This window comes from Miscanthus floridulus, chromosome 6, assembly GCF_019320115.1.
Source record: "Miscanthus floridulus cultivar M001 chromosome 6, ASM1932011v1, whole genome shotgun sequence".
NCBI lineage: Eukaryota > Viridiplantae > Streptophyta > Magnoliopsida > Poales > Poaceae > Miscanthus > Miscanthus floridulus.
The window spans coordinates 136,724,708-136,742,298 of NC_089585.1; the positions used below are offsets into that span (position 1 = coordinate 136,724,708).

The window sequence follows — 17,591 nt, forward strand, 5'->3', positions numbered from 1 at the left end:
GCGCACGCACACGCACACGTAGCAAGCATGGCGGGCCACGACAGGCAGGCAGATCGAAGAGAATAGCAGCGAGCGGTGAGCATTTGCCGTTTGGCATCAGCAATGAAAGCCACGAACGATAGCGGCCGCTCAACAAAATAAAGGCTCGGTCTTTCTTTTTCTCCCACGAGTATGGTAATGCTATAAATCGGGCGTCCGGCTTCCGCACGCACCACCCCGTACTCGTGACTCGCACACCCGCTCCGCCCGCTGCGCCGCAGTCGCTCTGTTCCGCACTCCGCCCGTTCCCACGCCCTTGCTCTCTCCCGCACTCGCTCTCCGCGCCGTTCGTCGCCGCGCGAGCTCCCTCCCTCCCACCGCACGCGAGCTCGCTGCGCGCCCGCTCGTCCGTGCCCCTTCCTCCCTCCGTCCCTTGCGCCTCCGCAACCTCCATGCACCCCCACTCTCCCTGTGACCCGGCTCCCGCACCCCACCGGAGACGAGGACGACGGTGGCGGCTCCGACGAGGTACATCGCGAAGGGATCTAGATCTGAGGCCTTGCCCCTCCTCCTCTGGATCTGGATCTGAGCCCTCCTCCCTCCTCCTCTAGATCTGCGCTCTCCTCCTCCTCCTCCTCCTTCTCTGGATCTGGATTTGAGGGACGCGGCGGTGGCTAGGGTTCCGGTGAGCTCTCGGGGTCAGATCTCGTCATGTTACACTGGGTTTTTTTGGATGCTGCAACAGATGATTTTGAATGTTGCAATAGGATTTTTTTTGGGTTGTTGCAACAGATGTTTTTGTGATGTTGCAGTACTACTGCTTGAGATGTTGCAATACATTTTTTCGAATGTTGCGGCATAATTTTTTGATGTTGCAGTACACATTTTTTCGATGTTGCAGTACACATTTTTCGATGTTGCAGTATATGTTTTTTCGATGTTGCAGTACATGTTTTTAAACGTTGTAGTACACATTTTTTGTTGTTGCAGTAGATATTTTTCATTGTTGCATCAAATTTTTTTAGATGTTGTAGTGCATGTTTTTTTAATGTTGCAGTACATATTTTTTGTTTGTTGCAGTAGATATTTTTGTTCTTGCAGTAGATATTTTTCGATGTTGTAGTGTATGTTTATCAATGTTGCACTACAATTTTTTTTTCCATGTGGAAGTTGGGGAATGGGGGACAGGAGCGCGTTGGAAAGCGGAGCCGTCGTCGGGGGCACGACGTGGTGGGGGGTTCTCCTGCGGGAGCGAGGCAAACGGATGGGGATGGGGATGGAGATGGGACGAGGTGCGGGCGTGCGCGAGGGCATCCCGATGGAAGCGGGCTCGGTTGCGGGCGGGCGCTAGTTGCGAACGATGGGGACGAGGTTGGGGATGGGAACGAGGTTGCTGGTTGTGGGCGGAGGGGGGAGAGGAGGGGGGCATCTAGGAGCAGCAGCGTGAGCGTCCGACGCTAGCGCTCGTATCGGATGTCCGGGCGCTAGCGGTTCCCCCACTAGTATCACGTGGCTATGCAATTCCTATCTAAGCCAAACCGTACCAAGCTATGTAGCTGTCGTCTCTTTCGGTGAGATCCATATTCCTCAACGAAACCACTATCAAATCTCTCACAGTTTGTTTAGACCTTATACTTTCATAAATTCAAAGTTTGAATCGTCATATACATTATTCTACATTGGATTTGTAGTTGCCTTTTTGTCCTAAAACATAATTGGTGGGCTCATGTCTATTATTGGAGGTTGGAGCCACTGTTGGCTTAAGAAACCGTGGCCAATCTTGTCATCTGCCAACATCCGTCGAGGCCTCAAACCTTCAAAGAAGCTATCGAACCATCAATTATGATCTGGACTCCCAGGCCGGCTACCCATGTCACTCAACCATATTGTTACTAGCAACGAATTGACCACGTTTATTTTCACTTGTGACCAACTTCTCACGGAAAAAAAGCGGCAGTTTTAGCGCCCGGATGTCTGGACGGACGCACGTGGGCTGCACTCCGTTCCACGCACTCCACGTGGGCCCACGCTGCCCGAGCAATAAGAGGGGAAGTGGCGACGCCTCCGATTCAAAAGGACCCAGCCGCGACGTCATATGGATGCCCTACCGGCGCCAGGAGGAGGACACACTGAGACGATATAGCAGAAGGCGAGGACAGAAGCAACAATCGATCTGCTTTTGAAACATCCAAATACAACAGTTGCAACATACACCTAAAGACATAAAACATGGTTCTAAAACACTTGAAAAAACACCTGAAAACACTTGAAAACTATTGCAAACATACGCGACATCCAGATAAAACACATGCAACGTATGTGTGAAACATATGCAACATCCAGATAAACACACTTGCAACATGCGTCCCGAAAACACAAATGAAATAATGGTAATAGACCTTTGCAACATACATGCACAACAATTGCAACATATATGCAACATCTCGATCTACTTTTACATAGTCCATCTGAAACACTTGCAGCATACCCCTGAAACATCTCAAACACTCAAAACATACGCTTGCAACATGCGCTTTCAGCAAAACATGACAACCAGGTAGACGGAGCACGGCACAGCAGGATCCGGCTGTGCAGTCGTGGTGGAGAAGGAGGATGACAGCGGGCGGGTGGCTATGCGGCCCCCGGTGAGGGCTGGCCCTGGCGATAGGGCGCGCATGGTACCCACGGTGGAGGCGACAACGGCGTTCGGGTGGTGCGGACTCGCGCGACGAGCATGCCGCAGTGATGTGGTCATGGGGAGCACGTCGCGGCCATGTGGGCGCGGTGGTAGTAGAGAAGGAGGAGCGCGGTAGAGAAGGTGGCGTGCCGGAGCCGCGGCGGAGCTGGTCGCAGAGCGCAATCGCGGTGATGCATGATTTTTTCTAATCTACGGTGACTGGATCGGAGCGGATAGGAAGGATAGGTTTTTGGATGTCGGGTCCACCAACAGGAGTGTCCGTCGCGGACGGATGTCTGATTCCCGGCATTGCCAAAAAAAAAAGTCAACCATATATGTTGCCAAGTTTCTCACACATGTGCACTGAGAAATCTATGGACCAATTATAGGTAAGGTGTCAAAAGTTGATATAAGACATCAGATTTAAGTCACGATCATTGGAATCAACACATTCTATGTGGTTATTTGCCCTTCATCAACATCAATAATGATGCAGAACTTTCCACGTGGAAAAGACCAACTTGGCAAGTTTAGAGTATGGTGAGAGGATGTGTTGAGATGACAAGGCGAGGAAGAAGTGGCATGATGATCCGACTTGCTTTGATGATTTTTGTGGGCGCGCCAAGACAATGGTACCCGGCTTGGATAACTCTTCTCTGTGGGTGTAACCCGTCCCCTTACACATTCGATGTGGTTTCCTCTTTTTTTATTCACATGGCAAATATAGTTATTGTACACTACTATCTCTTTTCATGCTGCTGTATTTGAGTCTTTATTTATTTCTCATGGCCCCATTCACGTGCCCTTAAACCCGGCTTGATCTGCTTCTTTTTTCATCCACAACAGTGTTTTTCTCTCATAAATTCCTCCAGCATTCTTCCAAACCATCCAAATTCCTCCAGAATTCCTCCAAGCGAACAGGCGGTAGATCTAAACATTACAATCTTATATATTTATAGGAATATGGTAGTTTTTAACCCTAAGAGCGAGTGAAAGAGGCGATTTCTTTAATTTAATTAGTAACACAGTAACTTTTCTAACATATAAGAATTCAAATTACTCTTTTCCTAAAAAAAACAATTCAAATTACTCGGCAGCATTATTAGTTGTTTAGCCCATGTGAATCCGTCCGTCCTTCGGAAATCTTCCGGTCCGACCGGAGCCGCCTAGTGATGGTTCCCGCGTGATACCCGTAAACGCAGAAATGGTCCAACGACTGAGGTGTCGGCCCACGGAGACGGCCCAACTAGCTAGCGACAGCGATGTACAGTTCATCGGTTTCCCGCACGTACTGCTTCTCTCGATAGGCTGGTAGTTGATGTCTTTTTTTTTCGTCTCCTTATTTTTTCCCTTTCCTTTTCTTTTCTTTTCCTTTTATTTTCTTTTCTTTTCTTATCTTTTTTATTTCTCTTTTTCCTTTTTGTCCTTCAATTTTTATTTTTATTTCTTTTATGTTCTATGCGATTTATTTTTTTTTCATTTTTTCATATTTTGTATGTTTCTTTTATTTTTTTTATGTATATTATAATACCAATTTCATCAACCTAAATTGAGAACATTCTTCTTATAAAGACGGAACATCGTTCTTTGAACTTAGAACCTCGTCTCTGCTCAATAAAAGAAAAATGTTATATCTTTATAAGACAAATGTTCGTAAAAAATTATCTAAATATATCCATGTGGGATCTTGTTTCGAAGGATTTATTGCAAAAAATCTGATGGTGTAATCGAAATTTAATTTGGATGTTTGGTTTAGCAGTTATGATTTTTTTAAATCGTTAGAGGTCATTTGCATGTGTGAGCTCAGATGTGACGTGGCTGAGGTGGGCCTCTGCGCCATTAGCCAGCGTCCGCCCGCGCGCGCTTTCCTCTGTGAAATATTTGGCACGCTACGCCGGCGCGGGGTACGGTCCGATTATTCGGATCCTAGCAGCTCCCTCCGGACTTTGGGTTAATTAGGCTCGGCAGCACAAGCCTTCTACTTAAATTAGTTGATTGACCGACGATTGGCCTTTGGCGCGCATTATTAGTTGTTATTAAGCCCATGCATGAATCCGAACTCAGACCAGTCCGGTCCGTTGATTGGCCCAGCAGGCCTATAGTCGGTTTGGCCCAAGTGCAGAACGACGGGGCTTGGGTAGAAATGTCAACGCTGCCCCGTCCCCGTCCCCACGGGAGCAAATTTCTCCGGTCCCCGTCCCTGTGAAGGCTCACGGGGAGCACTTCTTTCCCATCCCCGTCCCCGCTCGGAGATTTAATCCCCGCGGGGATCCCCATCCCCGCATCAACCCCTCCCCCTCCCCGCTCGCCCGCGCAGTCCCATCCCCTCCCATGTGGTCTCTCCCTCCCCCCACTCTCTCTCTCCCTCCCTCGGTGGCCTTCCCTCTCCCTCCAACCACGCCGGCGACCCTCCTCGCTCCCACCATGGTGGCGCCCCTCCTCCCTCTCCCTCCAACCACGGCGGCGCGGCTCGACCACGACGGCGAGCGCGGCCCGTCTCGCCCGGCGGCGCGCGGATCCGCCCCCACCTCCTCCCCGGCGGCGGATCTGGCCCCGACCCCGTCCCCGGTGGCGAATCCGGCCACCAACCCCCACCTCATCCCCCACGACAGATCCGGCCCCCACCTCGTCCCTAGCGGCAGATCCGCCCCCCACCTCGTCCCCAATGGCGGATCCAGCCCCCACCTCGTCCCCGACGACGGATCCGGCATCCTCCTCCCCGGAGCCAAGGCTGCCGCCGTCGGCCGTGCTCTCCCTCTACTCTGCCCTCTCCTCTCCTCCTCTGCTCCACCTCCACAGAGCGCCGTCGAGCTCCCTCTCTCTCTGCTTCCCCTTCTCCCTCTCTACTCCGTGCTCACCGCCGCCCACCGCTCTACTCCCCCGTTCTCCCTCAACTCTGCTCCTCCCCGTGGCCGCCTAAAAGGGAGAGGGCGAGACAGAGACGGAGGTTGGTGGTGGTGCTGTGTCGGCGCGTCGGCGGAGTGTGTGTGTGTGTCTGGTGCGGCCGTGCGGGAGGTGAGAAGTGAGAATCTAGGGTTAGTCGTAGTATATATATTCGGCTGCGTTGGGCCTTTAGGTGGGCTTTGCGTGCGCACTTGCGTAGCAGCTTAGCGGGCCGGGGATACGGGGAACGAGGGCGGGGGACACCAAACCATCCCCGTCCCCGTCAGACCCGACGGGGACCAATTTCCTACCATTTAAATCCCCATGGGGATGAATTTAGCCCCATCCCCGTCCCCTAATAGGGGAATTCCCCGCGGGAAATCGGGGATCGGGTCCCCGTTGACATTTTTAGGCGTGGGGCGTATTTATAAGCCGTACCATTTGTTATTAGCGCCACATCTACAAAACCGTACATTTTGCAGCTAATAAACAATGACCGTGATAGTTACATCACCGCGTGGGAAGCGTGGAGAGCACCCTCTCAATTTGAAATCAAGACAAGATTCCTATAAAAAAAACTGGCCATATAGGCTGGTGTACGATATGTGCGCCGAGCTTTTTTGTTTTTCTTTTTTTTTTCCCGGATTTTACAAGCATGGTGATTTTTCCCGAAGATTTTTCAAGCATAGTAATTTTTCATTTAACTCGAACATATATTAAAATAGGAAACTACATGCTCTTAAAAGTAGTTTTTCTCTTTTTAGACATTTTTCGAGCGTAGTGATTTTTTTTCTCTTTCGGAGATTTTTCAAGCGTAGTGATTTTTCATTTAACTAGAACATATATTAAAATAGGAGAATAAATGCTCTTAAAAGTAGAGGGACTCAACACAGTGAATTTTCATTTAACTCGGATATCTATGCCTAATATTAAAGAGCTAAAAAATTTGTCGCTTTCATCCAGCCTAAGACATCCACTCAGTTACCACTTCTTTTTTTCTGTTTCCATGTCCGAGTTATTTTTCTTCCATGGATCTTTTTTTCTTTTTTCGACTATAGTTTTCGCGTCCTACCTTCCGCCATTCGGTTTTCATGTTTTTTTTTTGTTTTTCTTCTGATCATCCAACTCCAAGACTCTTTATATCGTTCGTGGTTTATAAGAATATAGATTTTGGTGAAAGAAACATCATCCAACAGTCTTTTTAAATGAATATTCAAATATAGACATCTTCTATTTCAAATTTCTCACTAGCCATAGATAGAGAGTGAGGATGACTCTCACTAGAATGCGCATAAGATATAGAAAAGTTGTTGAATGATACAAGGATATAGAAAGCAAGTTTTACTCGAATGACTCTTCGAATAATGGAGAGGAAATTTTAGAAACACTCCTAAGATGCTCTTAGGATTTTTTCCATCCATTTTTCTGTCGTTCTTTCCCATGCCCGTTTCGGGCTTTTTTCATTTTTTTTAAAAGATCTCCTTTTTATATATCTATATCTATACCATTGTATTTAATATTGAAATGATAAATTTTTTGTTGGTAAATTTTGTTCGGCCTCAAATTAGGCTTTTCAAATCGATGAGCTCGATTTTTCTTTTTGGTCCGGATTCTGCTCGGTGGCTTCGCTCGATTTTGTTTGATGTTTTTTCTTCTTCTGTTTTGCGTCTTTAGTCTACTTTGTTTCTTTTTTGTTTTTTTTTACAAAATGTTAAAAAGTAATAACATATTCAATATTATTGTTCATTGAACCACTAATCCTTCCTAAAAAAATAAAAAATTTCACCACCAAAATCAAAGACCGAACTAGCTCCTAGAAAATATCATAGACCGAATGATTATTGATTAGTGATGAATAGCTCTATTGCCACGGCTCATCATAGAGTCTAGAATTCTGCTTATGTAGTGCATCTAATCAAGATTGACTACTTAACCCCTTACAGTGAAGCCAGGTATTCTGCCCTCTAAACCATCCAAAGCTATTTAAATAACACGTACCCTCTAGCAAATTTAAGTGGTGGTTTTGCTTAGGAGCCACTACACATTGACGATGATATGGTGAGGACATACAACCAATTACCAATCACGTATATGAGTTGACCTTTTTCCACCACCAAGATTCGATCCACTGATCACCACAACACACGTCAATGTCAATAGTTCCATGGGATAGGCAACCGCCATGCCAGGCCCTTGCTTCATTATCTCCCTTGTGGCTGTTATCGCCCTCGTGGTTAAGCAAAGCTGCCATTGTTCTCATCTTCTCGTTGACCTTTATCCGGTGGTCATCGATGCATGTATGGTGCTTTGGAATTGTTTTAAAAATATTCTCACTGTGTACCATTGTCCAACGGGTAGTGCCACAGGGTAAAAATCACTTCTAAAACCACCATAGAATGCCTTGTTCATAGGTGATGGGTTTAAGTAGTCAAAATCTTTGAATAGTAGGGGTGAAATAGATTTATTCCCAGCATGTACTACCTCTTATCTCGAACTAGTTGGCAAGTATCATACAGGCGTACATCGCGCACATTTCTCCTTTTAGTTTCTTCTCCAATCCCACATATTGAATCGCCTTCACTTATAGCTTCCTCCATCCAAAAGGAATGTAATTCTACATAGTTCTAAGTCAAACAATCTTAAGTGTGACTAAATTTCTACAAAAAAAAAACTATAATTATTTTATGATGTCAAATAGGTATCATTAAATATATCGTACACTATATCAGAGTTACAGTTGTTGGTACTATCTTCTATAAATTTGATTGGTACTATCTTCTATAAATTTGATTCACCTTAAAATAGTTTGATTAAGGACAAATTAAAGCATCCACGAGTTTTCTGTGCTTATATAATGGTCCTCTCTCAGGCTATGACTACTGCTAGCTGTTGCAGTACAGCTACAGCATATCTAAGGCCTGGTTTAGTTTCCAAAAAATTTTCGCCCCAAACTATCATATCGAATCTTGTAGCACATGCATGGAGTATTAAATATAGACGAAAAAAACTAATTGCACAGTTTGGTTGGAAATCGCGGTACGAATGTTTTAAGACTAATTAGTCCATGATTAGCCATAAGTGCTACAGTAACTAACATGCACTGATGATTGATTAATTAAGCTTAATAAATTCGTCTCGCAGTTTTTAGGCGAGCTATGTAATTAGTTTTTTTATTAGTATCCGAAAACCCCTTCCGATATCCCCGAAACATCCGATGTGACATCCAAAAATTTTCATTTCGCGAACTAAACACAACATAAGTTTGGTAAAAAGCCCTCTATCTAAAAATCTCTAAACTACCGGACGGTCGAGCAGAGGTAGCAGCCGGGGTAGGAGTAGGACGCGCAGAAATTATTGTGTGCAAAAATGATGCCAGCTAGAGCGGTTGTGCTGTGGCCGGGCCATTGGTGGATGAGCGAGTGGAACCAGAGGCGGAGGCGAACGACGTACCCAACCCAGCGACAGCAAGTCAGCAACATATATTCTCTCACTCACGATCACGTCCCCACGGGCCTAGCTCTAGCTGTATCCTGTCCCTGACCCTCCCTGTGCACATCCATGAGTGAGTGGTCGCTATTGATCAGTAAACAGAGACTGAGTATCTCAGCTACAGTGACCGGCTTTGCATTGGTTGGTCCTCCCCTCCAGCAGTCTACATCCATCGACAGCGCGGTGGTGGCATATATAGCCAGAAATTCTTACTAGCCCAAGCGATTCGATCTCGTTGTATGAAAGTATCTATCCAAAAAAATATGATGTTTCTGTTTGATATGTAAAAGAAATTTTTTCTTTATACTTCGCCGCTGACGACGACGAGTTGGGTGGACGCCAGGGGTGGCTCTGCCACTGATCGACGGCATGGCCATGGCTGGCCGCCGCAGCCAGAAGAGAGGATCGGTTACTAGCAAAGAGTTCTGTACTCGCTCTGCACTTGATTACTATTCAAGTGGTAGCTGACTCTGCACTTGATTATTTCAAGTGTTAGCTGGCTAGTGATCAGGCTTCTAACACTTGGTTTTGGATCAGTACGTCATCACCTAATTAATTTTAGAGTCTGTTGCTGTAATCCGATTCATCGATCCTAAAACTCTGCAATAGAAACTAACCGATTAATTGGTTCTTGGATCACAGCTCATGAGATCGACTGAGAATACAAGCAGATCGACCCAGCAACATGTGAAAACATGCATAAGGCCACAAGCATGCAAACTCATCAGGACATCAGCTATTTTGGACCCAAGGGCAACCAAATCGAGCATTACACAGCACGCGAACGCCACGTACATTACACAAACCGATCGATGGATGAGCAAGTAGATAGACGCAACAAATTAGGGTACAAACAAAGGCTAGCTAGCTAGCTATAGGTAGACGATGAACTACTGCAGTGATGCAGCAGGCAGGAATTAATAAAGAAGAAGGCGATGATGGAGCGATCGATCGAGAGAGGAGAGGTAGAAGCAGCCAGTACGACTAGGCAGCCTAGCTATCTAGGCGTCGATGACGCGGAAGGCGTCGCGGTTCTTGATGACGATGTCGTACATGTGGACGGAGCCGAAGTGGGCAAAGTCCTTGGGCAGCGAGATGAGGTCCACGGAGGTCCGCTTGTGGTACTGCAGCAGGCCGCCGCCGTTGTCGTCGGTGTAGTAGCGCTCCCAGCCGAGCGCCGCCAGCTTGCGCTCCAGCGAGGCGTAGGACGTGACCACCTCCCCGGACGGCGTGTGCAGCAACGCCTTGCGCTTGCCCGACGCCGCCGCCGCGTTCCCCGACGTCGGGTTCTCCACCAGCCGCACCACGCCGTTCCGGAACAGCCACACGCCCGACATGCCCGCCTGCTTCTTAATTAGCTAGCTTCTTGCTGCTATGGTGGTGGGTGGGTGGCTGCCGCGCGCCGCTTGTTTTGCTTTGCTTTTCCTCCCTCCCTCTCCGATGTCCGATCCCTGCGGATGGAGTCGATCGGAGTCTTTTTTATTTGTATAGTAGCTAGCTAGGTTGGTTGGGGACGACGATGTCGGTCCGGATGTGCGGGAGAGGGTGGTGGGCGAGGGGGCTATAAATAGCCGTCCGGCGCGGGCCGCCGGGCCGGGCCGCGCGTTGGCGCAGCCGCGTGTGTGACGATATACACCGACCGATGGAATGCGCGCGGACGGAGAGGGATTGCTGGGGACGGGACGATGGTGCTGTTCGTCTGGCCGGAAAAAACGGCTGATACTGAAGCTAATGTTGATGCTGATGCTAATATACGGATTTGTTGTTAGAGAAAAATACTGTTATTTCGCTATAAGTTCAAGCGAACAGGGCCCATGTGTTGTGAGCGCCAGCCGTACTTGCACGTCGTCCAGCCTTGCCGGGGCCTGGCGATCGAGAATGGACGGCCTGTGCGAGGCTTTGAGATCGAGCTCTCGGTGTTGCCATCCGATCGAATGGAACAAGCAAGCACGGAATAATCATCCATGTCAATGCATAGCTGCGGCTACTATGGCCATGGTTAATATGGATCGGAATGTCCCGTCCGGCCCGCCCCTACATAGACATGCATCATGATATCTAGCGGCCACCGAGCACTACTACGTTACTGGCTCAGCTGGGGTCGTACACGCTCCCTCGCGGTAGGCCGATCGATTAACGAATGAGGTCTAGCTGACAGCATCGAGTCGAAGGAGAGATGATGGATGGATGATGCCATGCATGCACGGTGCAGAGAAAACAGTGGTATCCATGGAATCCAATCCTGGATCCACGAATACCCACCACCCCCATCCCCAGAACCTAGATAGAGAAGATAGGCTAGGAAATGCATATGGAAGCATCGATTCGCCGCCGGTGCGTCACGGGTGACAGACACCAAGTGGATTGGCGATGCGAGTTGTCTTGAGGAGTTCGTTGTCTTCGTTCTCGTCTCGTCTCCGTCTACTGCAATTACATGCATGCATCCATCATATATGCTTCTTGTTAGCTAGCTTTACGGTGAACGATACTGCTTGACACATACTCCTATCTATCTATTATATGTATACACGGAGTAATAATCGATATGCTCTTCAGTCCTAAATAAACGGGTTTGCAGTGAGAACAAATATCGGGGATCATCAAACACCCTATAGGCGGGCTCTAGTCCAGTTGAAGTTGAGTGAGAATATGGGTGATCCCCGTTGTGTGGCCTGCATTCGTCTCCGCGCGCGTACGTGCGCTACAGAATATGCGGCAGCCTTTTTCCGCCCGCCACTGCCCTCACCTCATCACGGGCCTGCGGGCAGCCTGCTACCCTGGCAGTTGTTGTTGCCCTTGCCCAGCTTTAACGCCTTTCTTCCCACTTGACAAGGGCACGAGTACGACTGTACGAGATCGAGCTTCGGCCCAGCCGAATTTTTTATAATTTGGCTTTTTAAAAAAAAAGTTTCTCACAAATAAATCACTGACGGAAAGAATTTAGAAAATAGACCCTTAGTTCGGCGTCATCGATGCTGGCACCGAGCTCGGCGCCAGCGTCTCTGGCGCCGAGCTCCTGGGCATGGTCCATGACCTGCCAGGGGGCTCGGCGCCAGAGTGACTGGCGCCGAGCTCGGCGCCGTAGATCTTGGCACCGAGCTCTGCGGCGTAGTGCTTAGCGCCGAGCTCTGCGCCGTAGTGCTTGGCGCCGAGCTCCCTGCATTTAACCCCGGTCCAACCTTCTTGCCCGAGCGTTCTTCCTCTTTTTTCTCCTCCCTCTCGGGTTTTTCTCTCCCCACTTCACCCTACCTCACGAATCTACATATTGAACCTTGAAAACCTTGATTTGATCCGTAGATCTTCGAGAGCAAGGTATCCTCGCTCCTCTCCTTGTTTTTTTTCGCATCGATTCGGTATATATTACTCGGATTTTTTAACCTAAGAATCATCATCACTTAGGGTTTTATTGTATCCCTCAATATATGTATTATACAACCGTAGGTTGATTCCAAGGCGTGGAAAAAGCTAGCAAACCTAGACGCATGTAGTTATGTTATGGGTTCATTGTTGTGGATCAAATGAGAAACCCTAGGTTTAGGGTTTAATGTTAACTGCTTTCGGTTCTTAGAATGAAATTGGTTGTATTGTAGTTATGGTTCTCATTGATATTTATTTATGATGTTTTGATTTATGTTTGTTAAATTACATCCGTTTTGTTATATGCAAGAAGTGTTTCAGGAGGAGTTTTGGCAAAAACGGGGCCGTCCTCGAGAATTATACCCCGATGCGTCTAGCAAAGATGCCCCCGTCCCTCCTGACCTCCCTGTCCCTAACTGTGACTATGGTTTTTCCGGCCTATGTTTTTCAATCGAAACATTCGGACATAGCGGTGTGTTGCTTCTACACATATAGTCGGTTTAATGTAAGAAATTGTTTGCGCTATCCTTTTTCTTTATTTGTTTAAGTATGCTACTAATATTTTGTTGAAATCTCGTTGTGTAGGACCATGAGAGGTGCTTTTTCTTTCAGTGGATCGATGGTGCAGACAAGTTTGATCCTAGGTGTCTCTTTTTCGACGATTGGTTTAGAGGGAGACATCCATGTGAGCACTTCAAGCGGTGGGTTCCACCCCCCTAACCCTCCGCCAATGACGGCTAAGGAGAAGCACCTAGCCATAGTTAGATGACTCGAGGAACCTCCTCTATGCGATTGCGGAGATCGAGCTATGATAAACCCTGAGAATACGTTGGAGTTTGTGTGTCCAAACAAGCATGAAGTAAGCGCAAAGTGTATGTGTTGAAATCTTAAGCTATATGTGTTCATGTACTAATGTCTAATTATTTAGGTGTTTTCAATGGCAAAGTGTCATTTCAAGGAGTGGTTGTATGGTCCTAAGAACCAATGGCCAGAAGAACCGCGGAGGGTTAAGGAAAAGACGAAAGAAAGGGTAATCTACAAAGCACCTCCTGTCATGTGCGAATGTGGTGTAAAATCCAACTATGGCCTAGTCCTTTCGGAGCTTGGAATAGCCCATTATTGCGGCTATATGATTGAGTATGATGAGGTTCGTTATTTTTTTGGTAAACATGAAATCGTATTTTGTTTGTTTTGCTAAGACATATATGATATAATATTTCTTTTGAACAGAGCACTAGGAAATGCAGTTGGGAATGTTATGATGGTCAAGCTAAGTTCTTGGATGAATTGAAGAAGAGGCAACTAATTGCATGGAAGAGGGGATATGGACCTGACTACGTCAACCTATTCGTTAAACATCACAAAGAAAAGATGTGTGAGTTTGCTAGACAGCGCAGTATTTGTAACCCGATCAATGTTGGGCTTAACAAATGAGGATTGGAGAGGCGGATGACGTTAGAGGAGGAGAGGGCAAGGAATGAGGCAAGGAAGGAGACAAGAGTACAGATGCATGTCTTGAACGAGCATGTTGCTACATTATGTGCTAGTGAGTGTTGAAAACCTTTTTTTCGTTGCCTGGTTTTAAATGTAATATAATCCCGTTGCTAACTAATTGTATTTTATACATGAAGGGATTGGTTGCAGTGGAGAACATGCCGCAGAGGTGGCTCGTGCAAGGTATGAGGAGAAGAAGTTAGATGACCATAGATCACGAGTTGGTCGCACCGTTCAATCATCGATTGTGTTGTCTGATGAGGGAGACGAGGATGAGGACGACACTACTAGACTGAGTGAGCTCATTGCTCTAGTAGAGGCTGGCATGCAGGCGCAGGAGGCTGAGGACGACACTGGTAGACTGAGTGAGCTCATCGCTCTAGCAGAGGCGGGCATGCAGGCACAGGAGGCTGAGGACGACACTGGCAGACTGAGCGAGCTCATCGCTCTAGCAGAGGCGGGCTTACAAGCAAAAGAGGATGACGACGTGTTCTTCACTCAGGCCGCAGCGGCCACAGATGAAGCGGAGGCCGCTTACTACAAGCGACAGGCAGGTCAGAGCAACGCAGTTGAGCCTAGCCACAGCAACAGGGTTGTAGTAGAGGACTGGTACTCGGATGATGAGTTGCTTACTCGGTACGTTTCAGACTGAGGATTTGTAAGTGCATTTGCCCCTATGTCTACTGTCGGCACGTAGTTGTAGTATTAATATGTTGTGTAATGTGGCATAGTATTGAACTTTTCTTTATGTGGTTATTTTCATTATCTATGGTCTTAATATTCCGCTTAATAATATGGACGTATTGAAATGTAAACACGTGCTGCAAAAAAACCTAACGACGTACGGCATTATATAAATCAACACACGAAACATATTAAATGGCATGTGACTACATGTATCAAACCTGGGTACAGAGTTTCCTTTTCAAAGCAGCATGGAAAATTAAATTTACTTACACTAGATGCCATCATCGTGTCTAGCTCGTTCGTGTACTCAATGTACGCCCGGTCTATCCGCACGTGCGGAACCCTGACCTGGTCCTAAAGGTACGCCCATGTCGGCTGGCAACTTGGAGGCTGACTTTGAAACCACTCATGATGATCCAGAAGCTCTGGACAACCAACTGGAAGACAAGCCCACATCCACAGCTATAACAGGTACACGCATCCACCAAGTGACAGGTTGGATGAAGACCAACGACACCCCTCGCACAACTGCCGGTATAGAAAACACAAGACTGTAGAGCCCCAGCTGTACTGACCTGCCTGGTCCCAGTCACTGAAGCAATGGATCCACATCCAGGACGCACTGTCACCCGTAGCGTCGGGAAAGAGAACGCATGCAAAAAGGTGTAGGATCCACACCCGGTAGTAGTACCCAACCATCTCCTCATCTGCCTCCTCGGAGCACTGTGCGAACTCTACACGTAGCCAGGAGATGGGAACTCCAGAAGTGCGAGCCCCTTGCTCGTCAAGCTCATGCCCAAGGAAGGCCTCCACTCGTGCTCTCCAGCCCTCTGACCTGCACTATCCGGTGACTGGGTTGCCATGAATCCTTAGGCCTAGCATCTTCTGATAGTCCTAGAGCGAGACTGTCATCTCCCCGAAAGGTAGGTGGAAGCTGTGAGTCTCCGGCCGCCACCTATATTTAAGACAAAGCAAGATTACTTGTCAAAAAGTCAATCGCATAAACAAATGGCCATGAATGGAGGCAATGATTCACTTTAATACCAGTCTACCAATGTAGTTATCGTCGCTGAGTTGAACTTGGGCAACCCATGACGAACCTGAAAAGAGATGACATCTAGGCCAGCTCTTTGTAGGAAAGGAGTGTACCTGTCGTTGTACCGAATGTCCAAGAACCCACTGTGGGTTCTAGGACGAAGGTGCGGAAGGTCCTGCATCGAATAAAACATAGTCTCCTGTTACTTCACGAACACATGTACGAATAAAACTTATAGATTATTACCTACCCCAGTGCAACGAGACGTCCTCGGTGGGTCACCTCGTACGTCGGGTCGAGCAGGTGGAATTGCTCCATCCTATAAAAAAGTGAATGAATTAGAATTCCAATATACAATGAAACATGAACTTAGAAATGTATAAGTAATTAACACAAATACAAGCATAAATTGAGACATGTATAATTAAATATATGAATACAACAAATATAAACCAATAGTTCTACCTCACTAATCTGCCAACGGCAACTTCGTGAGTTATGGCCAAGTCTACCGCACTTGCCGCACTCGTACTGCTTGGGATCAGTAACAAATGGAGTTCCTCTCCCATGCCTAGTTCTTTTGGGTATCTGATCCATAACCATCCTGTGCCTCGTCCTCTGCCTTTATCCATGCTTGTTCCAATGGTAAGCTGGATCCGCAATGTACTTTGACCCATCATATGGAGGTCACTCTCTAGGGTCCTAGAAAGGCACGAAGCAGGGGCTCCATGTGTTCACAAGCGTGTCGAAACTGAACTCATGAGGTATCATCCTCTCGATATTATAGTTGTGATGCCTAGCTGCTGTCACCAAATGAGAACATACAAAGTGATATTACCTTGGTTTACCACAAGTGCACTTGAAATCCTGGAGGACAACCACATGTATCCTCGACTCTCGGACCTCGCCGTCGGACGTTGTACCACCCCTATGCTCAACCTGATAAGTCGCTATGGCATGGTCAAAGCATGCAACCTCATGTGTGCCAGCCCTTTCTCTTGCCTTCTCTAGGTGTGTCTTTGGTTTTAGAGCCCATATCTCTCTATCACTCCACAACTGTAATGCATGGGCGTGTCTATCATTGAACCAGGCAATAAGCTTATAGAAGGTGAATTGAACGATTGCATTCACGGGCATACCACGTATCCCCAATAGCAACTTATTGAATGACTCTGCCATGTTGCTGCATTGAAACTCGTACCTCCAGCCACCGGTGTTGTGAGCTCTCGTCCATTTCTCCAAATCCCTCATCAAACCTGTGAGCCATTGTCTACCTTCTGCATTTGATGCGGTTCTGACCTGCTCCAACTTTTCCTTAAAGTACTTGTCCTCAAGTTGTCGAGCAGCCTCCTAGAATAGATCAAAGTTACCCTTGACTCCATCCTTCCGGAGTAGATTCTTGGTAAGGTGCCGAGTACACCAACGATGGTGCAACGGTGCATACCCCTCTATCTGCTCTCGCACGGCATTAAGTATGCCCTGATGCCTATCAGATATGACGCCAACCTCCCTGCCAGGCCCAACCACGTGTATCCGGACTAGCATCAAGAACCATCCCCAACTGTCATTGTTCTCCTTCTCAACCAAGGCAAATGCCAAAGGAACCAACTTGTTGTTTGCGTTACAGGATATGGCTATAAGAAGTGTGCCCTGGTATTTGCCAATCAAGAACGTACCATCAATAGAGAAAACGGGACGATAGTGCCTAAAGGCCTCGACACACTGAGGGAAGCACCAGAAGGCACGGAAGAATATCTGCCTCCCATCCTTCCATGCATTAGGTTTTGGGATGTACTCATAATGCATGCCTGGATTCATCGCTTTGATTGCATTGAAAAGAACTAGCAGCTGCTCATACCCATCATCTCAGTCCCCATATATCATCTTCCATGCTCGCTGCTTAGCCCTCCATGCTTTACCATAAGTTATCACATATCCTCCATACAATGCTTCAACGGTCCTGATAATTGTCCTCACTTTCATGTTGGG

At 47.3% G+C, this 17,591-nt stretch overlaps 1 protein-coding gene across 1 annotated transcript; it reads right to left on the minus strand.

The window, feature by feature from the left end:
- Positions 1-9,837: 9,837 nt before the first annotated feature.
- On the minus strand, positions 9,838-10,557 carry LOC136459799 (flowering-promoting factor 1-like protein 2). Its single transcript, XM_066459647.1, has one exon. The coding sequence runs from the start codon at positions 10,363-10,365 to the stop codon at positions 10,030-10,032; it is 336 nt and encodes a 111-aa protein (XP_066315744.1). The 5' UTR covers positions 10,366-10,557; the 3' UTR covers positions 9,838-10,029.
- Positions 10,558-17,591: the final 7,034 nt, after the last annotated feature.